The 25,867-nt window shown below is 45.0% G+C and overlaps 1 protein-coding gene across 18 annotated transcripts in view; it reads left to right on the top strand.

Moving 5' to 3' along the window:
• zfhx3b (zinc finger homeobox 3b) overlaps positions 1 to 25,867 on the top strand; it is a 349,963-nt gene that overhangs the window by 254,416 nt on the left and 69,680 nt on the right. For 17 of the 18 annotated variants that reach the window (XM_030413357.1, XM_030413363.1, XM_030413358.1 and 14 more), the window contains 3 exons: positions 1,324 to 3,837; positions 3,998 to 4,577; positions 7,289 to 7,785. In XM_030413357.1, coding sequence (XP_030269217.1) covers positions 1,360 to 3,837; positions 3,998 to 4,577; positions 7,289 to 7,785 — 3,555 coding nt within the window. In that variant the 5' untranslated portion in view covers positions 1,324 to 1,359. The remainder of the gene's footprint in view (positions 1 to 1,323; positions 3,838 to 3,997; positions 4,578 to 7,288; positions 7,786 to 25,867) is intronic. The other variant, XM_030413371.1, reaches the window with a different exon arrangement.

Here is a 25,867-nt window from a genome sequence, read left to right as displayed (position 1 = left end):
ATCCCGTAAATGGAAGTCATTATATGTGTAGTATGAGAGCATACAGGCCCATAAGGTCTCAGGTACATTGTGTGAGAGGCAAGCTTCATCAGACATTCATGAAGAGGCAGACAGACATTATCAATCTCTCCTCTCCCCCAGTGGTTAATATGTTCGGGTGTGGGGGTATACTCCATTCTGATCACAGCTGAAATTTGCATCCCTAAGTAAATAAGTAAATAAATCAACTGCAAGCGGTGGATGTGCTAATCAACTGGGACATGGCAGTGAGCTTGGTGCCGGGAAACTTTGCTCATGTAATATTCAGTACTGGTGGGTTAAAGGGCAGCCCAGAGTTATTGGTTTCAGCCCGATTGCCCCCTTTAATCAATGTTGGCTGCATCCCTTTAATAAAATTATTAGCTCAGCAGTATCTTGCGCTATCATTTTATCTCTTCTGTGCTCTAAATTGCAGCCTGTGTTGGGCCTCTCAGATGCTCGGGGCATGGCCAGCTCCCGAAAGCTCAGCTCCCATTTATTATTTCAGAGGCGGAGGATGGCTGGAGTGTTTGAAACCAGGCTGAGCAGAGAGGTTATTGGATGCAGGATCTAAACACAGCTGCAGTGAAGTCCCAACCCATCTTATGTATTTTGGGCTCATCGAAAATACTGCCTTTTATTGCTCTTGTTAAGAGTTCATACACATCTACATCAATATCGCACATTTATCATACTCTTCTTATATGTACACAATTTGAAGATGGAGTGATAATTGCGATACTGATACGAATGGCTTTTTTAGATCGAGTTTTTCTCCTTTTCTTCGAGTTATGTAAATGTACAATGTGCTGATGGGTGGCTTCTCAGTGTCTAATTATCTCACAAGGAATCTATTTGATCCATTAAGTTAGCCTGTTTCTCCTTTTTTCTGACTGCAAGTTAATTAAAAACGGATGTAGGATTTGCAGAATATAAGATTAGGGGTGTTGTTTGGAAGGTGAAGATAAAAGATGGTACCTTCCTCATATGGCAGGAAGATGAATCATGGACGGCTTATTAGTGCCTGTCTCAGGTATTGTGTTTAAGTACCTAATCTAGCGTAATGAGCATGGTGTCATTTTTCCAATTATATCTCAGACTTTTGCTTCTCACCCAATGCGCCATACATTTGATTTTCTTCTTTTAAGGTTCCTATACATAGTGTCTCCTTCATATTTTCTGTATCTAATAAGATATAGAGATTTTCATTTTTTAAACAGTGGTGTGGTAAATGAAGAGTAGTGTGTGCTCATGTATACGTAAATACAAAAATAACCTCTTATTCTCCAATTTGTGTCTCTGTAGGCCTGGATGCGATGAACGCCTCATGTAGGCATCAGCATGGACAGCTGTGAGTCTCCTGTGGTTTCTGGGACAGACGATGGGCTCGGCTCCTCCCAGCAGCAGCAACAACCACAGCCCTGGAACGATCACTCTAGCTCACAGGTCCCTTGCACCAACCAGGCCCCTTCCCTGGACCCCCTATCTCTTCCTGCTCCCTATCCTGCTCAGCCCCAAAATCCCAGTGCACCTCATGACGGGGTGAGAGAACTACAGTCCCAACAGCAGCAGCCAAAACAGACATCACCCCAGTCCCATCGTGACAGCTCTGCAATAGGCCAGCTGCATCCTAGAAGAGAGGGTCCTGAGGAAGAAGAGCAAGAGGGAGTGAGCTGTGGAGAAGAGGAAGAATCTGAGGACTTAGATGAAATGGAGATTGACAGCTGTTTCACAAGTCTTCAACCCTTTCCTGGGGTGCCGATGGCTTCAGGAGGAGGGGGCATGCCCACTCTTCTGCGACATCAGCCCACACGACAGCAGGGAGCACCTGAAAGTGGGAGTGAGGAAGGAGAGGAGGAAGAGGAAGAGGAGAGTAGTGATGTGGAGAACCTGGCTGGAGAGATAGTCTACCAGCCAGATGGCTCAGCATACATCGTAGAGAGCATCAGTCAGTTGATCCAAAGTGGTGGGGGCGTGGTACCCGGCCTGCTCCCCACAAACTCTCTCACCAGTGGTGGAAAACTAGGGGAACCTGCTGGGACTTCATCCTCGGTCTACCCTCAGATCATCAACACGTTCCACATAGCCTCCTCCTTCGGGAAGTGGTTTGGCAATTCAGACCAAGGTTTCCCCAATACCTCAACCATGGCAGGCCTCAGCCCTGTCCTGCACAGTTTCCGTGTCTTCGATGTGCGGCACAAAAGCAACAAGGATTACCTGAACAGCGATGGGTCTGCCAAGAAGTCCTGTGTATCCAAAGATGTTCCCAACAACGTGGATTTCTCCAAATTTGATGGGCTAGCCCTATATGGCAAGGGTAAGCCCATACTCATGTGTTTTCTCTGCAAGCTGTCCTTTGGCTATGCCCGCTCCTTTGCCACTCATGCCGTACATGATCACCGCATGACACTGTGTGAGGATGAGCGGCAGCTGCTAGGGGACAAGCATGCATCTGCCATCATCCAGGGCATTGGGAAGGACAAAGAGCCCCTCATCAGTTTCCTGGAACCAAAAACTAAGAGCACTCCTCTGCCACCTACCCTGCTCCCCATGAACTCTGGCCAGAGCTTCTATGGCACATTTAGTGGTGTCCATCTGGAGCCTGGAAGCAGCAGTGGGGGCGGTGAGACGCTCCTGAACAAAGATTCTGACTCTGGCCTCCAGCAACAGCAGCAGCAACAAAACCCATTGAGCTCAGTCCTCTCTCTTGGAGGACTAAGCATTCCCAAAGCATCCACTCTTACCTCATCCCCAGGCTCTGCCAAAGACTCCAGTGCCCTGCCCAAACAGGGAGGGAGAACAGAGGAGCCTGCTGGGAAAGAGTTAGCATGCAAGGGAGAGGATGGTGATACTGATGGACATGAAAGCAAGGCGCACCTATCGAGCCAGACTGGGGGCTCGGAAGAAGAAGAGGAACTGTTAGGGGAGGAGGAAGACGAGGTGGAGGCAGAAAGCACTGCAGCGGCCTGTGGTGGTAACAGTAGCAGCGGCGGGGGTGAAGCCGGGGAACCAGCTGTCTCAAACCAAAGCATTTCCAAATCTCCTTTATTAATGCCTAGTAGCGCTCTCCAGCCTTCTGCCTGCACCTCTGCAGTAAGTTCCACACTCAACAGCAAAGCCCCTGCTTCCATTTCGTCCTCTGTCAAGAAAGAGGGTTCAGCTTCAGATGGTGGGGTGAGGACCTCAGAACTCCCTCTGAGCTTTAACTGCCAGGGGCCTACTGTTCCCATGGCAATGGCGGCAGCTGCCGTCAGAGGGAGCGAGGATGACACTGCTGGCACTTCCTCATCACCTCTGTCCTTCAATGCTGCTGCTGATGAAAGTGCCAATCGAGATAGTGCCACAGCTCCAGAACCAAATGATTGCCCAGCAGAGGGAGAGGAGGAAAATGGAGCCCTTCTGCACCATCACCACATGCACCACCATCATCATCACCTCCACCCTTCATCTCATAGCCACTCCCACCTCCTCCCAGGGGGCTCCTGTGACATAACGGGGATGGGTGAATGTTCACAGAACCATGGTCCTGGTGGCAGTGGAGGAAGTGGGGTAGAATGCCCTAAATGTGACACCGTATTGGGTTCCTCACGCTCCTTGGGTGGCCACATGACCATGATGCACTCACGCAACTCATGCAAGACACTCAAGTGTCCCAAATGCAACTGGCATTACAAGTACCAGCAGACGTTGGAGGCCCACATGAAAGAGAAGCACCCAGACTCCGGGGGCACATGCATGTACTGCAGCAGTGGTCAGAGTCACCCTCGTTTGGCTCGCGGAGAAAGCTATACCTGCGGATACAAGCCCTTCCGGTGTGAGGTATGTAACAAAGAAATGTGATCATGCTCATGAAGAGATGCAATTACAGTTGCTTTTGTGTTGTTTTGTTGACATTGATTGTTGTTTATGGTGTAAACGAGCTATTTAAATATACATATCACTTTATTGGAGTTGAAGAGAAATGTCCTTTATTTTTTAGGTATGTAACTATTCGACCACCACAAAGGGCAACCTAAGCATCCACATGCAGTCGGACAAGCACCTGAACAACATGCAGACGCTGCAGAATGGAGGCTCCATTCCGTCTGCGCAGGACCAGGTGTTTGGACATACCCCAGGAGGAGTGGTGGCTGTCCCCTCAGTGACCCAAGCGAGTAGCCATCACCCTCCCCACCACCATCCCACACAGTCCACCACCCATATGGCTGGACCGTGTGGTGCCCCCTCCCCGACCAAGCCGAAGAGCAAACCTACTTGGCGGTGTGAGGTGTGTGACTACGAGACCAATGTGGCACGGAACCTGCGTATCCACATGACCAGTGAGAAGCACATGCACAACATGATGCTTCTCCAGCAGAATGTGACTCAGATGCAGCATGGTCGACTTGGCTTGGGAGCCATGCCTTCGCCCTCGGAGGCTGAGCTCTACCAATACTACCTGACCCAGAATATGAGCCTTCCACCAGGCCTCAAGATTGACCCAGCTGGAGCTGAGGCCCAGTTCCTGATGGGGAGCCTTCATCTGGATCCCAACATGGCTGCCCTGGCCCCTGCACTTGGTGAGATCCATTTAACCTCCATTAGAAAGACCTCAGTTACTGCAAAGTCCAATACATTGTTATTTCTTCCATTTGGACTCTTTCAAGTGTAAGAGTGCCACTGAAATATAGAGGTAAAATACAGATGATCCATTTGAGACAAGTTTACTGGGACGCTTACCTCAGACCATATCCATGATACAGTATCCTGCAGTCTCACATCAATAGTAAAACCTTCCAGTGCACAAGACCAGTCTGCCAATTAGTTTAACCTACACTATAGTAGTAAGTATGGCTATAAATGTGCCAAGTAGCATGCAGAAGCCCAAAGGTAATTTCCCTCTCATACTCTCAGCTGAGTGACACTGTGTTGATGTAATTTTGACTTAATTCGGAAGTTCACTCTGTGATACCGTATTTCGCTCACAGGAGGTGAGTTAGGAGCCAAACGTCTCTGTTCTCCTCTCACTGCTGTCCTGCTCAGTCAGCCAGCCTCAGCCTTTTTTAATGTCATTATTCCCAAGCTGCTGCTGAACTTCACCACTGGAGCTCTCCATTTTTTTCCAACTTTGTAATTGCAGCTATAAATTTTATCTTGGTCAAAGAAGGGAGGTTAGAGGGCTCAGCATGGGTAATTCAGCAGCATAGCAGAGTGTTTGGTGTGCCAGTTACAACCCCACAGTTTGTACAGACTTGTCTCCAACTGTCGCCAGTTCAAAGACACAAACAAGAATTGATTGCTGTGACTAATTCATTTTTTCCCTCTTCTGCCATCTGGTTCATTTTCCTGTGAGGTGAGTTCTAATAAGCATGTTACAAGGGAGGCAGTGATGACACAGTCTGGGCCCATAAACTACAGTGGTGTCATCCTTGGTCACACTTTGAGGAACTCTTAAAGCCATCGAACACAAACACTCTGATATTAACTCTACAGAATGATACATAGGGCTCGGTAAATCTCCTGAGAGAATGTACCATCACAAGGATCTCTCAAACCAAGCAACTAAAGTCAGAGGTGCTCTTTCATGCTCTCACTGTGGATTTTTGACTTTTGAGTGTATTGCCAAAGAGATAGATAACAAATGTTGACCTCACATGATGTCAGCCTCTTGGTAATCCTCGTTCCTAAGACTCAGCTACTGTAGTGAAAGAAAGATATGAGATGGAGTGTGAGAGTGTTAAAAAGAGGGCTGGGGATGTGACTTTGAGCTATTTGTGCTGGAATTGTTGTCTTTCGTACACTGTGAAACAGCACAGAACAAAAGTATTCCCCTTCAAACATTAGCTTGAAAATGGAATTAAGACAATGGCAATTTGCTAAGACTCTTTGGTGTCTGAAATACCTCAAATTAGCACTCTGTCTTTGTATAAATATGGATATGAGTTGACATACTGCATATACTGTATATAAAATAATCTATGTATAAACAGATGCAAAGCTGCAAATCAGATTCTTGGTCTAATGGTCCACAACCTAGTGAGGAGCAGGCCCCTGGTCTACGGTAAATAGTTGAATCTGCGAAGTAATGGAGCATGAGAGCCAGGTACAGATGAGAAATGTAAGGTGCAGGGAAATTCAGGACTGGTATAGCGATTGGGCATGCGTGTGCATCTGTGTGTTGGTAAGAGACAGAGAGTGTAAGGAGCCATGACTGGGGGAGCTGGGTCTGTGAGTGATTTCAGGGGGCTTCTCAAAGGTCTCCCTCTCCTGGCTATAAAAACTCAGGTAATGGAGAAAAATCCAAGAGAAGGCTGCATACTGCAGCAATAAATAATAAGGAGCTGCTGGAATTAATTTAGTGTAAAGCCAGGCAGGGTCAAGCCTGCATGCCCAGTCTGGGCAGTGAAAGATCAAAGATCAGCAAGCAAAGGAAAAAAAAAAAAAACACTTGCTGCTCTTACCTCATTTTTTTTGGATTCATTTTTAAAGTCAGCCTTCCCAGACTGTATAGACATAAGTTCTCTGCTTGGTGTCATAGGATATGTGCGTGCTGTGTTTTTTTTTGTTTTTTTTCTCCTTTTCCATCATTTAAACGTACCAAGAAGAATTATTCTCTTAGGTGTCCATATTGATTTAGAGGCAATCTGGAGAGAAATAAGCCAAAGAATCCAAGCAGAGAAGTGTTTTTTTTAAATATTATTAGTCACTGAACAAGGGCGATGGATTTGATTTACAGTAATGCCTGCTTGGGAGCTCCTTAGTTCTTCAGTAATGGTAAAATAACTTGCTTTTTTTTCTGTGGAGCTCACGGCCTCTGGAGTTTATTTACAGACAGGCCATGAAAGTGCACCAGCCCAAACAGGATGATGTGTAATGTGAGGTTTTGGTCTCCATGGAAAAGTCAAGGGCTTTCTTCTTCCTCGGCTCAAAGCAAGGATTGCTATAGACCCATAAATACATTCATACATAATCCTCCATGTAATATCATACCAAAAGACAGACTTTGTGTTTTTTAAAGTTGAAAAGCTTTACATTACCTGAGATTTTATTAACGATTACAGGGGTAAAAACTATAGCTTCCTTTGGAGAAGAACTGTGCTCATTAACTGAAATAATGATGTACACATCCTGAAGTAAATTACTGAGCGTTTAGGACCTTTGAAAACTGAACTACTAATTTAGACCGTAAGCTTTATAAATGTCCAAAATAATGATAAATGTATGCAGCCATCTAAATACTTTTGTACCCTTCTCCTCTTTGTTCTCGTCCATCTCTGTGTTCTTATTCTAGTAGGTGGGGAGATCCCTATGGATGTGCGGCTGGGCGGTGGCCAGTTGGTGTCCGAAGAACTGATGACCCTGGGAGAAAGTCTATCACAAACCAGCGACCCCTCCCTCAAGCTCTTTCAGTGCGCCGTGTGCAACCGCTTCACCACTGACAACCTGGATGTGCTTGGCATGCATATGGGAGCAGAACGTAGCCTTCCGGAGGAGGAATGGCGCGCTGTAGTTGGTGACTCTCACCAGTGCAAGTTGTGCCACTACACCACTCAGCTCAAGGCCAACTTCCAGCTGCACTGCAAGACAGACAAGCATGTGCAAAAGTACCAGCTTGTGGCCCACATCAAAGAAGGAGGCAAAGGCAATGAATGGCGCCTGAAATGTGTGGCCATCGGCAATCCAGTGCACCTGAAGTGCAATGCCTGTGACTACTACACTAACAGCCTGGAGAAGCTGAGGATGCACACTGTAAATTCGCGCCACGAAGCCAGCCTCAAACTCTACAAGGTTAGTGGTCCTCCAGCTTCTTTATCACACCCTACACTTTACCTTGTCACGGCAGCGTATCACAATTTTGATACACATACCTGGGTGGAAAGAGCATCCTATATGCAGCAGAGAATATAGACTTTTTCATGCTGAAAAATAGCCAGCGTGCAATATATCAATGCTGCCTATGTCATTGCGCAATTCAAGTGTTATAATTAGACCAGTAGAAGATGTTTGTGTCATGTTGAGCAGTATTTATTATCCAATTGAACTTTTACACAAGTGGCAAAATGTGTCCTTGATCCTCTCCCTGCTAACTTGATACTCCTCCACGAGACACAGTAAATGTTCTAGTGCTGCCCACATCGCTGAACTAGCTGCTCTTCCAAGGAATGAATGATAGCTTGGCAGTGTAACTCTTGTCTTCCCGGCGGTCATATAGAAGCAGGGCCACATGGCTGCCATGAGAAGAACATGGCAGGTGAAGCTGGTTTCGGTGGCTTAGGGGTGAATCACTTGGAGACGAATGAAGAAGTGTGAGGAGACAGAGGTTTGGTGCTAATACTCCTCGGAGCGGGAAAGGCTGAATCGTTCTCGACAGCCGTATTGATTTTTGCTGGACTTGGAGCTTCACCTTCTCCTCTAATCATTCCATAATAGCCAATGGATGAACACTCTCCGAACAAATGGCCATAAATCTAACAGGCCTGATTCCACTTAGGTACCTATCCTGTGTGTCTGCGGCTTTGGCCACTCTGCGCTTAACCCAAACTGGCATAACTGTGCACGCAGACACACACAGACAACAAGACACATGCTCGCTGAAAGCCTACACTACATACACACCAACACAATCTAACATACAACACCGTCATGTCTCCTTGTAGATGTGGCCTTTATTTATAATAAGTCCACTCCACTGTCAAGTGTTTGACTCTTAAAAAGTAAACAGGAAAAAAGTATTTAAACAATTCTATTACTTGACACTTTTGTATTGGTATCTCAGTGTATTGCAGTATGACCCCTTTTGGAAAGGCATGTGAGAAATGTGCTACTTCCAGCATGTTGTTTTAATCACTTTAAAAACTAAGGCAAAGTGGTCCATTTGACGCCGCTCAAAAAGGCCGTCTATTTGAAAATAATCCAACATTATGAATGGTTGCTCATAACCACTGGCACGGCAGACATGCTTCCTGTCCACAAAGTCTTGTGCTGAAATAACAGTAAAAGAGAGAAATCAATTTTCAGTGTTCCGTGAAAGGGGAAGGTGTGATGCAGGGTTCCTAGTGTGGCCATTAAAGCAGCCAGGGGACACAGGGGGTATTGAGGGGAGAATGTGTTTTTCGGCTTGCAAGTCTACGGTTACCGCAGGAACATTTTCAGATGGATGGGATATTTATAGATGCGTACAAATGAAAATATGCAACATAATCTGCATATGTGTTGAGTCAGTTGTGAGACAGCAGAAAAGCAAGATATCCTTATGCTTTCCCAGGTCATGGTCGTCCACTTCTGACCTTAGCTGCGAGACGTACTGGCCCACATTCCAATGACAGTCTCACATTAGACCAAAATAGAAAGGCCCTGGCATACTCTGTCTCATCCTCACACCTTTGGAGGAAGACTTGCTTTGTCTCCCAGGATAGGGTACAGTTTATATTGCGTTCTCTTTGTGCTTTCCACTTTTCAGTGAGCCCAAACGGCAAAAAGAGAAGCAGATTTGGTTCTCCTCTGTCTCTTTTCCTGCACAGGATTTTTTAAGAGAGAAGAGACATATGTCATAGTGCTGCTCAGGCTGTGGGGGATTAAATATGTACAACACATCCAGGCATGATCATTTTTTATGACTTAAGCCTCTTAAGATGGCTCCATATTTCTTAAAACCAATTGATCTTCCGAGTAAGAGCGTGTGCATTTGTCCAGAAATTACCTGCTCTCTCATCCCGAGACCACTGCAGCCCTCATCTCAGACGCTGCTCAAAATCAGCGATGTTCAGTCACTGACATGAATCATTACAGTGTTTTACGACTCACATATGATTAGCAGACAACAAGTACATGGTTGTGAGGCTTCTTGGCAGCACTGGCTCCTCACTTGACAATGTCACAGTCTTCATACCATGTTGGATTTACGGTCCTGGTAGAGATACTGACGGGCAGAAACCCACAGCGGCCCGCAAGCCTGTAAACCCAACTTGGTATATTATGCAAAGACAGAAAAAAAGGGAAAATCACCATTCATTTATTCCTCCCCAAAGAAATCTGATGCAAAAAGCACAATTTTTAACCTTTTTGGGGAGAAAATAAATCATCAAGTCAGCATAAACAGACTGTAAGATGTGGGAGATGCTTGGGACACTTCACCCAAATCAAACTGGTTTGCATTAAACAGGCCCTTTGTGTGCACAGCTCCATATAAATTGGAGCCTGTAATTACTGGAATTAAAAAGGAAGGTTTAAACTGAGGGCTAAGCTGGATGGGATAATTTGAGAGTCTGTGGTATGCGGCCCATATTAGGGCTTTCTAAAAATATCACCCCCACCACCCCATGTATTGGAATGTTCCAAAAGACCACAGAAAGATCCAGCTAGTCATCCTGACCGCATGGACCACCACACAGTGGGGGGTGATGCTGTCTTCCCTTATGAACTCTGTTTCTCAGTTGAAAGATACCCACTCTGAGCGTCTCGTTTTCTGCCAACACACTCCTGTGCTCCGAAGCTAACTTTCACCTTCTCTTTTTCCCATAGACCAGAGGGTTTTTAAGTGGCACTGATGACAGCATGATGGTCACCCATCTGCTGTGAGAATGGTCACTCCTAAACACAAACAGATGGTTTCGGTGGCAGAATCCAGATAACCCCAACGTTAGTTTAGTTTGCATGTTTTTAGAATATTTAGCTCTCCCCTGAGAATCGTTCTTCATTTAGAAAGAAAAGCTTCCATTCTCATTTTACAGTCAGCCACGTTCATAATATGTGAATATGATATCCCTTCTACCAGGAGCAGTAGGCCTAAAGGCTTGGCTGTGCGTTAGTGTGGAGGTGAGATGAGTGGAACTAATCCAGCTCCCAGGCCCTGGCTGCCCTGGCCAGACAGAATGGGTGGGGCCTGAGCAGGCCCAGCCACAGGCCTCAACTTCCAGTCAAGGGTTGGGGGAAAGGGGAGGAGCCTGGTGGGTTAGCTGGCTACCTTCCTTGTCTCGGGGGCCGGTGCAATCGGCGGTAATTGAGATTGATTGGATGTTATTTTTCCTCTTGCAAATGTAGTCCATTAGCTTGGCACATGCATAATCAGTTTAGAGCGCAGTTAGCCGAATGTAATCATGTTCCTCGGTGTCTGCTAGCACAAAATCCACTCCAGATGCCGCTTGGCCATGGAAAGAAAGGGAGAAAGTGCCGTCACTATCAGACGGGGAATCTTTAACCAAGAAAGTCCTGACACCCCTCCCTCTGTCCTTGTCCCGCTCCAGTGAGCACACGCATAACTGTACAAACTTTTCACCAATCTCTCTCTGACACAGTTGCATCTGCCTGTCTGTTCTTCACCGTAAGAAACAGAGCTTTTGATCATATGTTCTGCACTTTTAACTCCACTAACACAGTATTAAGTGGAGCCCAGCGGCTGGCCCATTAACAAACACAAATACATCTGTATCTTGGATGGAGTTACTGCTCTTATTTTACCCTTCAGTGCAATCCAAAAGAAGCAGTGAACATGGACGACAGAAAATGTCTACACTCTGCAGAGAGCAAATAATCACAATGAAACACAAGAGAAGAGAAGAGGTAGTAATGTTAATGAAGAGATTAGTGGTTAAACGAAAAGGCATTAAGACTGTACTCAGCAGAAGCACTGGCTTTTCAGACTCAGGAATGCAAGTTGAGATGACCTCTCACCATTAATGATCATAACGGCCAGGATTGACTCCAATCCTCTTGGACTACACAATAGTTTGTGTGGTGCAACCGCAGTTTTAGTGGTATTCATGCCTAAGAAAAATACGTCAGTTTTGCAATCAAATACAGCTAACAAGTGTGTTTTGGACTGATGCAGGAGATCAGTCCTGCTGACTCAGACTTATAGCAAGTGCCCTCTAGATGACAGGATGGCTGATTTTTTTTCATCACAAATGAGTTTTCAGACTTTAAACATTGAAACATCGTCTATCACTCTTAGGACCGTGTAGGGACTTCATGTTTAATAGCTCGCCCTGCCTCCCAAACTTTTCTTTTCAGGATTTCTTAATCATGCTTGATATTTTTCGGTGGGAAAATGAGCAAGCACAAATTGTCACTCTGGTCAACATCAAGACATAAATCAAGGCAGGTATTGTGAGATGTCTAGCGGGCGCCTGGCCTTACCCACTCACCCACCAGGCATTTCTAAGAAGAGGAGGGATAGAGAAACAGATGGGGGGGGGGGGGGGGTGACAGGAGGGTTGGAAGCATAGATACTCTGCTAATTATCATGGCTAGCCTATGATTGTTCAGTAATAGTGCTCAGTGGGAAAGGTTGCAGCAGTTCCAGGAAGAGCTGAGCTCTGATTTACTGGTACTACCGCTCTAATAAAGCGCTTGCTGCACATCCTGGGAGACAGCCCATTCTCTCCTTTCACATGCACAAGCGTGTGAAGACGCACACACCCACACACACACACACACACACAGAGCAATCTCGCAATCTATAGTGCCAGCAGATGACAACATAGGGCTCATGAAATGTATCATTTTAATTGCTCATGGAGAACTTCTCATAATATGATTCTGTACAAGTGATGCACATGTGATCAATGGCATAACATCACACTCAGGAAGTATTTAAATTCTGTATGGGTCCCCCTCCTCAGTCAGCACAGTCATGATCCTGAAGCCCCGTTATCCTCTTTGTGTCAGTGGTTGCCTGCAGGGTTTTGAACTCTAGTGTCCTACCTCAGACACATCTCAGTTACTCTGAGTGGTGGGTTGAACAAGGAGGGAGTGGCATACAGCAGAAAATAAGGGTGCACTGTAGAGAGGGGCTTTGAGGCAAGAAAGGGGGGCTAGTCGGGCTTAGTGTTTGGCAGTGTGTAAGAATTTCACAACTCTTCCAGCTCCCACCCCTTGAGAAGGCCAGGAAAAGGGTCGGGCTCTGACCCGTGGCACAGCAGCTGCTGCTGCTGCTGGTGCTGCTGGTGCTGCTGCTGCTGGTGCTAAACGTATGTGCAACTGCCCTACTGTTGCTGTTGCTGGGATTTACAAAGTGACAGTGAGAGAAAGCGAAAGACAGGGAGCAGAAATCTGCTTAGACATGTGAGGCTGTTCTGCCTGGCTCTTTTTCAGTGGCTGTTTACCCCAATTACCAGATTTAAAAGGGCCCAGTGCATTACAGACCAGGTCCTATGTCCCATAGAGTAGGAGGGAGTCGAGAAAGGTTAGAGATGATGTGTTGTAAGTCGGATATCCTTGGTCATTGTGTTAATGATTGTTTGCTTTGATTAGAGTTTTTTGTTATTTTTGGACAAGAGCAGCAGAGCACGCTCCTGCTAATGTGCAAGGAAGCTGCTGGTCCTGTTATCGCCAGACCGATCAGCAAGAAAGTCAGATTGGTGTTTGAGGAAGGAAAGGAAAGAGGTATAGTGATCAGTTTTTGTAACATGCGGTTCATCACAGTCCAAGGCAAAGATAAGTTCCACTTTGTGTACAGTCGGTGTTTTGTCATTATAGGCAGTGATGTATGGTTCAGGTACACAGTTTGTACCTCCCACCAGGTTCCCCCTTTTTTTACAGACAGGAAGCTCTTTACTGTAACACATCCCAGACTCTGTACTCCTCAGTCTCTTCTTCCTTGTCTCTAAATTAATAAACATAACAATTACTCTTCACCCACAAAACAAACCAGTTTAGATAGTGAACCAGTGGGTGGTCCTGACTGGGGATCTGTTTAAGGTTAAATATCCTGAATCCAATCATGCTGGAACACTAAACATTCTCCACGGTCAATCTACTGTCTGCTTCAACCATCGTACTCTCTCCACTCTCTTGTCCTCAGCTTGTAAGAATTTCCTTGCTCCTCGCTTAAGAGGAAAAGTACCGTTAACGATATTGTCTACACACTGATTCTCTTATGAATTCAACAGGAGAAGACACATAAAGCTTTCCAGGCTTAATTCTTTCTCTGAATTTCTTTATTATAACGTTAAAATGAATTTCTGGGAGATGTGGGTATTATTGAGAGGACAATTACGTCTTGGAGAAACTTCGTCCTGCACAGACTGGAGAGTCTCTGTATCTCATCTGTGTATACTCCTGCTCTGACTGCCTCTACTGTATCTCGTCAAGATGAGATTACAGTCCCATTCCTGTCTTTTTACCGCAGCCACTGCAAAGAGATAGTGTCCCTTTTGCTTTGTCTTTACAATGACCTGTTTGGGCGTCTGTAATCAGCGACCTCCACAATTTCCTGTGAACTCATTATGTATTTGGTAGTCAAACTGCAGTAAAATGAATCGCCCTGTAGGCTGAGTGTCATGATATTTACATGTACACAAATAACTCAATTACTATGAATACCCACAAACATAGGTTTCTTGTGTCTGGATTTATGCTGTTCTTTACAAAATCTCTGTTCTACAGAGTATCTTAAAGTAAGCTCTGTTTCTTGTTGTATTAGTTGTAAGATGAAGGCTGCTGCCTGTGGTTCAAAGCAATGGAAGATACCAGACCTAACCGCTCATATACTTGGCTGTGTTTGGAGTGCATGCAAACACACTGTGGTGCGATCATGGCTTGAAAGAGGTGCTCCAAAGGCATTTTTGCCCGACTGGTCAATACATCTGACGACCTATTCGCCGCTGCACCTGAAAGACTAAGAGTGGCAATTGGCAGGTAAACACTGCTTGATGAGGCCAGATGTAGGCTCCTGTGAATCTATGTAGCTGCTAAGCTGAAGAGATGGAGAGAGTGAGGCAGGCAGGCTTACCGGCTCTGTGCCATCAATACATCAGTGGCTAAGCCACCAGATTAATGGCCTCAGAGTGGTCAGGGCCACAAAACTACTCTGCTCTTAGGTCTGTGTTCAGTGGAGCTGCACATGAAAGCAAGGTAGGGTGAAGAGACAGATGAGGAGAGGGGAGGAGGTCTTAGGTACCAGGATGAGCACACAGGGACCTCTATTCTGTTTGGGTTTGGCCTACAGAGTAGAGTCATGGGACAGATAAATTTTACAGAATGATGGATATGTAGCCCCGGTTGTTGTTTCATTCCCCGTGCCTTGTAATATTCCACATGCAAGACCAAAGGGATGTTTGAGTAGCTGAATGCTGTATTATAAGCAGGATTACATTATTTTTATATACATGTATTCATAATTCAGTTTCCAAGCACAACATGTAGTGGATTTGACAGCTCTTGATGTAACTGCACAAACAGTTGGCTTTGTTTGTTGGAAGGCAGCCGGACTCAAACCCATGTCTGATTTACAGTACTGCAGCCATTTAAGTGGCTCCTACAGTAAGTGTGCAGAGCATGTACTGCCTTTGTGTTAGCCAGGTTTTTCTATGTTTTAACAAATCTGCCCCTAAGGTCTTTCCATTTTGTTGTGCATCGATTACTGTTGGATTGCAGAACTTCAGCAATTTCTCGCCTGGATTTCATTGGCTGTTTTGTTGTTAGTGATGGGTCAGAGAGATGCCGATGCCTGCGAGCGTGCTCTCCTCAAAGCAGTCTAATTTTGGACGGGTTATGTACCGCAAAGTCTAACATAAAGTACTCCGCGTAGTGAAGTCCACCTCCCCTCTCTGTGACCACTATCGAGGCCTGAGAAAAATTAACCATCCCCAAGTTTCCTGAGGACCATTTTCTGGGTAGAATTTTTATTTGAAACAGTGGGGCCTCAGAGGACATTTCTATAGTGCGAAGAGAGAAAAGCCTTCCCTTCCTGAACGTCACGGCACTGGTTGTCCATCCATGTTTTGCCTAATTGCTGTGCGCTGGAGTTCAGGGTAAGAACTGGGAGCTGTAAATCTATCAGTGTTATGCAGACAATGTTTTCTCCAGATGTAGAAAGAAAAGATTTCATCCTTTTGTAATTAAGCGGTGCAGCCCAGGGTGTCATGCGGTTTTTATTGGGGGCCCTGGAACAGATCGTTTTGCACCTTGTTTTCTCATCATGCCTTTTATTCTTCAACACAAAAGATGGAAAGATGAAAATGAAAAAGTAGCAGAGAATAGAATCTCTTGTTTAAATCGTAATATGGAAATTACTCGGTAGTGATGTAAGAGGTAGCGATGGGGAGCGCGGGGTGGAGGCACAAAGGGGACAAAGGCGTAGTCATGGAACCAAGGCAATTACATCGTTCCCCAGATGAAGAATATCAGAAAAACTTTCTTTTTTAACCCCAGGAATGTTCCCAAATGTTATCTTTCCCACGGGTGCCGTCTTCTACACCTGTGTTCTACTTTAAACTCACTGCTGGAATACGGGGAGAGAGGGGGTGTGAGTTGAGGGGAAAAGTGATAGTGAGTGAAAGAGAGGGAGACAGCTTTAAGAGTTGGGGACAAGAATGCTCTTCAGCTTCTCAAGGGCACCGATACTTTATGGCCTTCACATTCCTCCATGACAAACTGATGCCCAGAATAGACAGAGTGGTGTTGGGGAAAAAAAGATTTAACTACCGTGCCTTAAAGACCCACCCCAACATATCATCTCTGTTCCTTTGCTCACCTTCATCTCGCCCTACTCAGTTTATGTGGCAAACCTCAGGGTCACGCTGTCTTTTTTTTCTTTTACTAGCGAGGGCTTGTGGAGGCAACAGACTGAAGTGCGGGCTTTTGTTCGGCATAAGCAGTTTCACACATTTTGCGTTTTATAAAGTCCTTTTCAATCTCCTGTTGATTTACAGAGGCCTCTTTCCTCTGAGATCTCTTCAGACGGCAGGAGGAAGTCTCCATGGCCGCCGAACTCCTCAGCTCACTCCCAGATCATATACCGTCATCCCTCACCGCCTTCACTGCGAGCCCCGCAAACTCCTTTTTTATAATGTCACCACATTCAATCAACACTAGCCCTAAAATTAAGGGCTGCTGAATAATTCAAACTTGGATCCTTCCTTTAGATGGCCCATCTCTGTCACCAGATAGGAATTTCCTTAATTTATGCTTGTTAGGTTGGAATAGTCATGTTGAAATAATTTGAACCATAAGGGCCGTCTGCGCTGCTACTGTTTAAATGAGAACTCTGGGAGCCGTTAAAGTTTGAACATGAAATTGTGAGATCTGGAATGCAAATTATTATTCAAATGATCAATGTATTAATTTGCATGCTAAGAGACGTGAGGGAGAGAGAGAGAGAGCTAGAGAGAGAGAGAGAGAGAGAGAGAGAGAGAGAGAGCTAGAGAGAGAGAGAGAGAGAGAGAGAGAGAGAGAGCATCTTAATAAGTTCTGTAAAGCAAAGTATTTTATTATTTGTTGATGTTCCAGGAGTGAGGGCGTATTAATTTTGCAGTTGGGAGTCCCAGTGAGATCCAAATTTCTTTCTCGCTTTCTTTCTGTCTCTCTCTCTCTCTCTCTCTCTCTCTCTCTCTCTCACTCACACACACACACACACACACACACACACACACACACACACACACACACACACACACAAAACACCTATCTGTCATACACACATCATCATCACCACATGCATTAAAAACTTGTGCTTTTATGATATTCAGAAACAACTTCCTGTTTGTCCACAAACATCATTTCACAGCATCTGAAGATTACAACAGATGTGGAGATGACTATGTCCTTACTCCTATATCAATCGTTTTTGCATGTTTTAATTTCTAGTACATTTACTTTTAATTCTATGACAAATGCAAAGCCTTTTCCATTCACCTTAATGCAGATAGTTCCGTCGCCCAGTCTTTTTTTTTGCAATCATTTCCCTTTGAACTTCTAAAGCGATGAAATGTCAAAATGTCTGGAGTTATGGGATATTAAGTAGACTTAAATCATAGACTTAAGCCTTAAGCAGTTGAAACTGGTTGGGTGAGGAGCCAAATAAAAGGCAAACCCTTCAGAACACGAAATTACTGGAAAAAAACCCTGAGTGTTGGGGACCTGCTGTTTGTGCTCTGATTTCCTAACCATCTTCTCTCGCACATCAAGTGGAGCTTATCATTCAATTTTCCTCAGTTTGCAACTTTTTCTCCTGGCGCAGTTTCTGGTCTGAGCTTTCATTACAGACAGGCTGGGTGAAAAAGGAGGGAGCGATTTGGTGATAGGTCTTGTGGTGTTTAGGATTATCTTTGATCTTTGGGGATTCTTTGAGTGGTCCTTTTTAGATCAGGAGTGGTTTGTGACAGAATAGCCTGTAAAACAAGGTCTGAGACTGAAATGTCGGGCTAGCATAAAGAAAAGAGAAAAACATGTGTTGTGAATTTCATTGTAATAATTTATAATTGAGGGACTGAGTCAGAATACTGACCATGATATGTGCGTGTAGTTAAGAGAGATCAGTCCTTACATCTGGAAGGGAGGTTAGGGGCTTTTTTAGATGAGAGTTACAGCATTGCAGTATTCCCAGTATTCAACTTAACTTTTAAATCATTAAACATGATGAAGCCATCTCCACAAAGTCAGGGGTTTATATACGAAAATCAAACACCATCTGCCATCTCTGATCAGAAGCAACAGCCATCAGGCCAGGGTTACCAAGGCAGAACAGGAAAAGCCATTAACTGCCAATCACTGCATCGATCGACAAGCCAGTCCACCACCACTACCACCCCCTCTCTACCCCCGCCCGCCCCTTCCCACAGACACATACACACACACACGCACACAGTTCATCAGCTTTTACTGTACAGTGCACACACACATGCACATAGCCTTGCATAAACCGCTATCTTTTTTGTGCACCCGCGCTACGTGATTGGTAACATTTGGCGGAGTTTGTCTCTTTTTCCTGCTTGAACCACGTTATCTTTTAAATTATCTCGAGTCTAGATTGCAGGATCAACATTCTGTTCAGTTTAGATAAAGGTTGTCTGACTTCTTTTTTTTTTTTTTTATTGGCTCAGTAAACCCAATGTGTTACTTGAAGGACAGTCGAGATGCCGCTCAAAAGATATTTCCTTGTGAGCAGAGGGTTTGTAATCTCCTCATTACTGAAATGCATCTCAGTAAAGTCCATTGCCCTGTCAGACAGAGAGTAGAAACTCCATTCTGCACAGTCCCCTTCCACAATTTTTGGAGTCAACCCTCAGATAAAAAGGAAACTTATAGTCAGTGAAGGGTAAAAAAGAGGGAAAAAAACAGGATTGATTTTTTTTCTTCTTTTCCTCTATTTTCAATGGTGTCGCTAGAACTGAGAGTCATTAGAAGAATATTTACCTACTTCCCAATTTAATAGAGATGCTGTATATCGGAGTGATCTGGCTCAGAGGTCAGGGCTGGGGGGAGCAATTAAAGCGTATGGATCCAGAAGCTCCTGGCCTGTCCCATTGTGTGTGTTGTAGGCAGAAATAGATAGGTGAGCTAAAAGGAAGGCAGAGGCAATATGTATTGAACATGGCCATATTAATTAATTGATCTTTGTTACTGATGAACTAGTGATGCATTAGACAGGGGCACGAATACATCGTCGTGCGTGGCTTTGCTCTTGAGTGTGTACATATAATGCACTCACACTCACTTCAACTATAACTCATGATTTCATACAAATTGTATGGACTATGAGGAGTTTTTAAGTAGTACTGAAACAGTCTCAATATTATACTGATTGCTTTATATGACCCCGTTAAGCAAACGACTCCATCTGTGAGAAGACTGGCTGTTTCTACGTAGTTTTTCCTTTTACGTTCTCATAAAGGTAATTATTATTATGCAACCAAATCTCTTAGCTATAGGCTAAATGTTGACTGACGTGGGTGTATGAAAGGCACTAAAACATAGGCTCAAATATATAGCCGTATTGCTGTGTGTCCTGCAAGCAGCTGTGTTTTAAATATAATTTTCATAACATATTTTGTCTTTCTTTCACTCGCTTCCAGAACAGTTGCATATGCTAGCCAGATAAAGATCTTATATTACACAAGACGGTAATAAAGATGAGGCTCATATCACATTTGTCCACAGGGGCCGCCAGAATCAACAAAAGTAAAAGTTCCTTGTAGCTGCTTTAAACCAGCGTCCAGTAATATATGCTCATCTGTGCCGTTGGCATTGTTTCTTTATAGTTTTCTCTTTTATTCGTACTAAATGCGCTGGCTTTTCTTTCACTTGGTTTGGATAGGTCAGCCTACTCCAGGGCCACACAATAGCCAGAGACAGAACAGATATGATGGATGTGGCCTGGGGCCTATGCACTCGCTCTGCGTCTGTGGTGGCCTCATCCACACATCAGCCACAGGCGGAGGGGAGGGAACATGGTGGGGAGGGAGGGGAAGGAGGGCAGAGATACAAACCAGACCAGCCATTTTCCTCGTTCCGCTCATAAATATTTGTGTGGCTGATTTATAAACAGTGGAGCAAAAGAAGAGATCAAAGTGAGCTGTAACGCTTATATAAAACTGGGGCTTTTTCACGACGCTGCCCTACACACCGTGCTCGTACCTATTAAAGACAAAGCCATATATCAAGAGGCATATTGGCAAGAGTTCTGACTGGCAGCTTGCACTTTGGAGAACGGTCTTCCCCCTTGTCGCGAGTCTAGTTCTTATAGCATTCAGGGTTCTCAAACACTAGTTAAAGGCCATCAATAAGTGTTGTCACTAAAAGTCAACCTGCTCCCAGCCCGTGTAAGCTATCGGTGGCGTCTGAGGTGGATTTTTAAATGGCTGTAGTGATGCCAGCCAGCCATATTAAAACATAGCAACGCAGTGAAAAGTCACTGTGTCCTGGTGGCGGTAGTAGTAGTGGTGTAGTAACGTTCGTCACAGTAGACAGCTGCACACGACGCTGATTCAAGCAACCAGCTGGCTAGACGCAACACAAAGGCCAAGCCTCCTGTACGACAGAGAGGAGGGATTAGGGTGGGGTGGAACAGTGTGTGTGTGTGTGTGTGACGTGTGTGTGTGTGTGTGTGTGTGTGTGTGTGTGTTTATGTGTGTTGTGTATACTGTATAAATGTGTGTGTTTGTTGTAGTAGAGTGCTGTCTTTGCATGTGTCCCAGCACTGGCACACAGACATCCACAGGCCCTACTAGGAGCAGAGCAGACATTCCACACCTCCAAGCTGTGTTTACTTCGCGCAGTCATACACACACACATATATCTGCCACTCTCAGCCGTACGTTCCTGGTGCAAATGTCGGGGGAGTGAAAGGTGGTCTGGCCCTCTCCCTGATTGTTAAGAACAGTTCTAGCTAGCAGATGCAGAGGAGCGCCATGAAGATGGCTGCTTGCTGACCTCTGTGGGAGGGAGAGTAGCACGGGGAATGGGAGAGAAAAGAAGGGCCTTTTTTTTTCAATGGGGATTCTCCCCTTTGTCCACCAGCAGGACAGGGTGTGCTCAGTGTGGTGAGGCCTGGGAGAGTTGCTGCTGAACAGCCCGTCTCTCTGTCAGTCTCTCTGTATGTGTGTGTGTGTGTGTGTGTGTGTGTGTGTGCCTGGAGACATCTGCTTTGCTAACTGTGGGAACACGGTGGCATTATTTTGTTAGGCATGACACCTTGCGCTTACATGAAACACAAGTTCAGGTTTTTGTTTGAAGTATCAGTTTGGAATTTAAAAGCAAAGATTTAAGAATTTGCTCATTTTATTTTATTTACAGCCAGATCTGTTTCCATAGCCTCCTTCAGCTGTGTGAGGGTATGCAGCAGTTAGACGAAGCCCCCCCCCCCCCCCCCCCATATGTTGCTGTCCTTCCTAAATTCTGCTGTATATGTTGTATGTAGCGTGCAATCAGGTAGGCAGGCATTGTAGGAGGCATTGAGAGAGAGCAGACTGCACATTGTCTTACCCTCGGTTGTCTGCGATTCTGTGCAGGGAGTTCAAAGTCCTGCTGCACATCAGAGCGCTGATGCTGAGTGAGGCTGACTAGCTGCAGCCTGTGGTCTGGGAAGGGTTACTGAATTATTACTGATGGTTTCAGGGGTAACTGTCCGACCACAGGACTGGGGAATATTAATCATTTATTTGATTGTCCGCATATGCTGATTAATCAATTTGAGTAGGATCTGCAGGATTAACTACCCTATTATTCCCCTGTAAGAACAGATAAGAGATACGGCTTTAAAATATCATATTCCATTTATCATTTATTTTTAGGTCCCTGCTGATGAGGGTGAAATAAAAACTGAGGTGAGATTAGGCAGAACAGCAACATGGGGAAAGTGTTGGGGGAGGAGGATAAGAGAAAGAGGGATGAGGCAGAAGAAAAATCTCTTAACTGCAGATTTTAGTACTTCACAGGATTGGGGGGAAGAGATTCAGCTTTGTGGCACAGAAAACCAAGTTGTACAGCTGGGAGTAAGAGAGCTGAGAGAAAAAAGGGGGGTGGAGAGACACGAGGAACAGGAAGTTGATGGGAAAGTGATAGCTGTCTCCACCTGGAGTAGAGCCTGAGCTGTGTGTTAAAAGGGAAGGAAAAGCACGAGAAAGGAGGGCCCTGCTGCAGTTGTTGAGTCCTATCATGTACTCTCGTTTTAGGTAAGTTTGGCTCTCATACCAAGTGTAGCTAGCTAAACTGATCCAACAGTGGCTTTATTCCTGTTTACCCCACTCACTATCTGTTCAGTCTATAAATTCTCAATCCGCCAACTGTTTAATGTGTTATGTCATGTGGTAATGCCTTTGATTCCAACATGCCTCCGTTTGTAAATACAAGAGGCACTCAAAAGGCTGTGGTTTCTTTACAAGCATGGCGCCCCCGGCGCTTTGGTTGGGAATGCATTGAGAGGGAGAAGGACTGAAAGAGTAAGGGAGGGAGTGAGAGGTGGTTAGAAACTGTATACACTTCCCGTTGCTCTTCTGCCAACCCCTCTCCCCGCTGCCTCTGGTTGTGCAGGCAGGCAGGCAGGCAGGCAGGCAGGCAGTGTGTGAGAAATGTGAGAGGGAGGAGTGTATCCTCTCTTCTGGCTGAACATGGCTCCGTAATTATGCACTTTTCAGCAGGTTTTTACCTTTAACACTTTCCTCCCAGGGTTGAGATTAGTGCTCACCATGCTTGATTTACTGCACAATTACTGAACAAGAGCTCTATGTAATCAATAAACAGGAAGGGGAAAAGTGGTAGTCTTTGAAGTATAGTTTGAGATTTTTTGCACGGTTGAGCAGTGTATATGGTGCAGCCAGGAAGGGCAGCTTGGCTGCGATGCCAGTCTGTGAAATATCTATTATATCTGGCACGCCCTCTTTGCTTTACCAGCTCTCTAAGCCTCTTTACAGTGCTCGACTACTGGAGTGGAAAATGACATCTTTTTTTTCTGACCGTTGCTTAACACAAAGGTCAGCAACAAATTGTCTAATAAGGACATTCCTCCAAAACATTAGATTAAAATCACAAGTTGTCCTATAAAATTGGAGCCTAATGTGATCTTAAAACTTACGTGCACAAGTTACACGAGAAAAGATACAAAGCACTCTTGTGTGGTAGCATGCAATGCCCTGTATTAAATGTCCCCAAATGGGCAGCCAGCACAATGACCTCCATGATGACACTTGCTAATGGCATGAGCGGTTATTTTGGGAAGCTCCGCTGGCTGGCCATCGCAAGTCTTTCTAGGGGCTTTGTAAAGCTTTTTTGCGCCAGCATGACCAAAGCAATAGTCCTCTTCCAATTAGTCTGGTCTGTGTTTGATTTTTGGTGATGACAACTATATCTCAGCTGCAATTATGCTGCACTGGGAATGATGAGGGGTTAGGTTATTGATCCTCAATTGATCATCCTGATCAATGAGCACTTTTGTTTCTCTTTTATGGAAAGTGCATTTATGTTTTTTCCTTTTGCTAATGAGCAGGCCCAACAGAATGACCCTGTAAAGAAATCTGTGTTAGCGAGGCCCATATGTATTAGTGATCGAGTTGGCTATACTCATGGGAAGCTGCACAGAGCACCATTTTTCAACACAAGTGCGTTACCTCCCTGTGGGTTTAGGTCAAAGGCTACAATCGGTCTTAGAAAGAAAAGAAAAATCTAAATTTGCTGCAACAGCTGTGTATTTACTTCATTTTAATTACAGGCTTCTGATTCAAAAAGGCAACCATTTACAGACCAGAGTGATGTATGCTGTGATTTTTCTTTTATTGCACAACAACCCTGACACTCTAAGTAATCCAAATTAAGGAAGCAGTGGCATTCTGTCTTAACACTTAAAGCATCTAATTTTGAATCTCTAGTTTATAGTCAACCCAAAAAGTGCAATGTCTGGGCTTTGCTCATTGAAGTTGCAGTTTTTTAGTTACCCGGTACTGAAGAGTTGACAGGTGAAACTGGTGGGTGTCCGGTGTATGAATTGCTTGAAGAACCCTCAACAGCAGTTTCACTCCAACAAGGTACTTCATGTTCCATGGAAATAAGCCCACATATAGACCCACTCTGTATATTCACCTCCACTCAACCCCACTCCACCCCATTAATTTTCATTTTAAGAAGAGGACCTCTCGAAGGCTATGTTGCTCCTTTTGTCAGCGCAATGCTGCTAATAAAGATAGCTGCGTAAGACTGGGTTAAATATTGACACTGGCTGAGCACATCATCACTGTTTTTAATTAGCTGGTGTCTCCAGCGAGCTTGTGCGAGGGCAGTGCATGAACAACTAAACATTTCCCCTTACGGGATCTCAAACATCCTCTCCCCAAAATACACTTCTATGAATTTTACATAAAAAAAAAAGGGATACAGGATAGTAGGGAAACATACAGTGTTACAGCTATCACAGCCTTATTGCGTAGCCTGAAGCAGCAACCAATTATCTGGTAATGAAATATTTACACTACCAAACTGAGAACGCCAGAGGTGAAAGCTAGATAATACTGGCCCGAGGAGACTGTATTCTGTGTCTCCTCTCTGGCATTACGTCAGCGAAAAAGGTGGAACAGGAGATCAGCTAATGACAATAGGCTTAGTAGGAAGAGCGTGGGCAGCCCTGCAGTTCAGAAAGCATGGCTTTTGGTCACTCGCACTGCTGTGGGCACATTTAAGGGTTCTTTCTAGGTCATAGTAGCACAGCAAGGCGGGAGGGAGGACACATAATCGTAACACAGACTCTCTAGAGGGCCACGTCAGACATGTTAAGTTTTACCTCCGGAGTTCTCTTGACTTCTGATGGCTACTTCCTCACAATGATGTGGCAATGAATCTGCATTCACAGCAGAGTGCGATGTTTGTTCTTGAGGACTAATTGTGTTTGGGTAATGTTCCTGCTCTGAATTTAATTCTCACTGACTGCATTAATCATTACAAGTGGTGTTTGCCTGTATCTTAATCCAACAACCCCCCCCCCCCCCCCAAACATCCCCCATCTGCCTCGCTCCTATAGGGCTGGTTCACCTCACCCTCTGCAAAATCTTTCTCATCCTTCGTTCCCTTTTCTAACGAGCCTTTCACTGCCCAAATTCGCAGTGGCTCCGCAAGGCCGTGCTGCCATTGTCTGGCTGGCAAGTGACAAATGAGAGGCAGTGAGGTGTTGGAGACTCTTGTCAGCTGTGTGGGTGCTGGGCTGCCTCTGCCTTTACCCTACTAACACATCAGTGACCTACAGTAGAGCTCTAGTCCAGCTCTAGGTAGTCAGTCATCCTGTTCTTATCTAGCATGCACACATACTTCCATTAGCACCCCTGTACAGATCTCTTAAGACAACCGGTGTGGTGCTTTTCACACTACATTCCTAAGATTTCTTTTTTTCTCTTCTTAATCACATATAAGTCATAGAGAGGATTCTGTTTGATAGGTAGCTTCACGTGTCTGTAGCCTGACATCAGATATTGTTGTGGCTCGCATCGCAAACACTCACCCCTCACAGGAAGCTTGAAGAAGCTGTAAACTTTGAAACACGTAATCAACACAAGACGTGTCACGCTAGGTGTGATGTCGGCCCAATTCCTTAGCCAGAGGACAGGGAGTGGTTTTTAGGGTAATGTTAGTGGCCTCTGGATGCAGTCATCTTTGTCTGCTTGTAAGTAATATT

This window comes from Sparus aurata, chromosome 4 (genome assembly GCF_900880675.1).
Source record: "Sparus aurata chromosome 4, fSpaAur1.1, whole genome shotgun sequence".
Lineage (NCBI taxonomy): Eukaryota > Metazoa > Chordata > Actinopteri > Spariformes > Sparidae > Sparus > Sparus aurata.
This window is presented reverse-complemented; position numbering and strand designations above follow the sequence as displayed.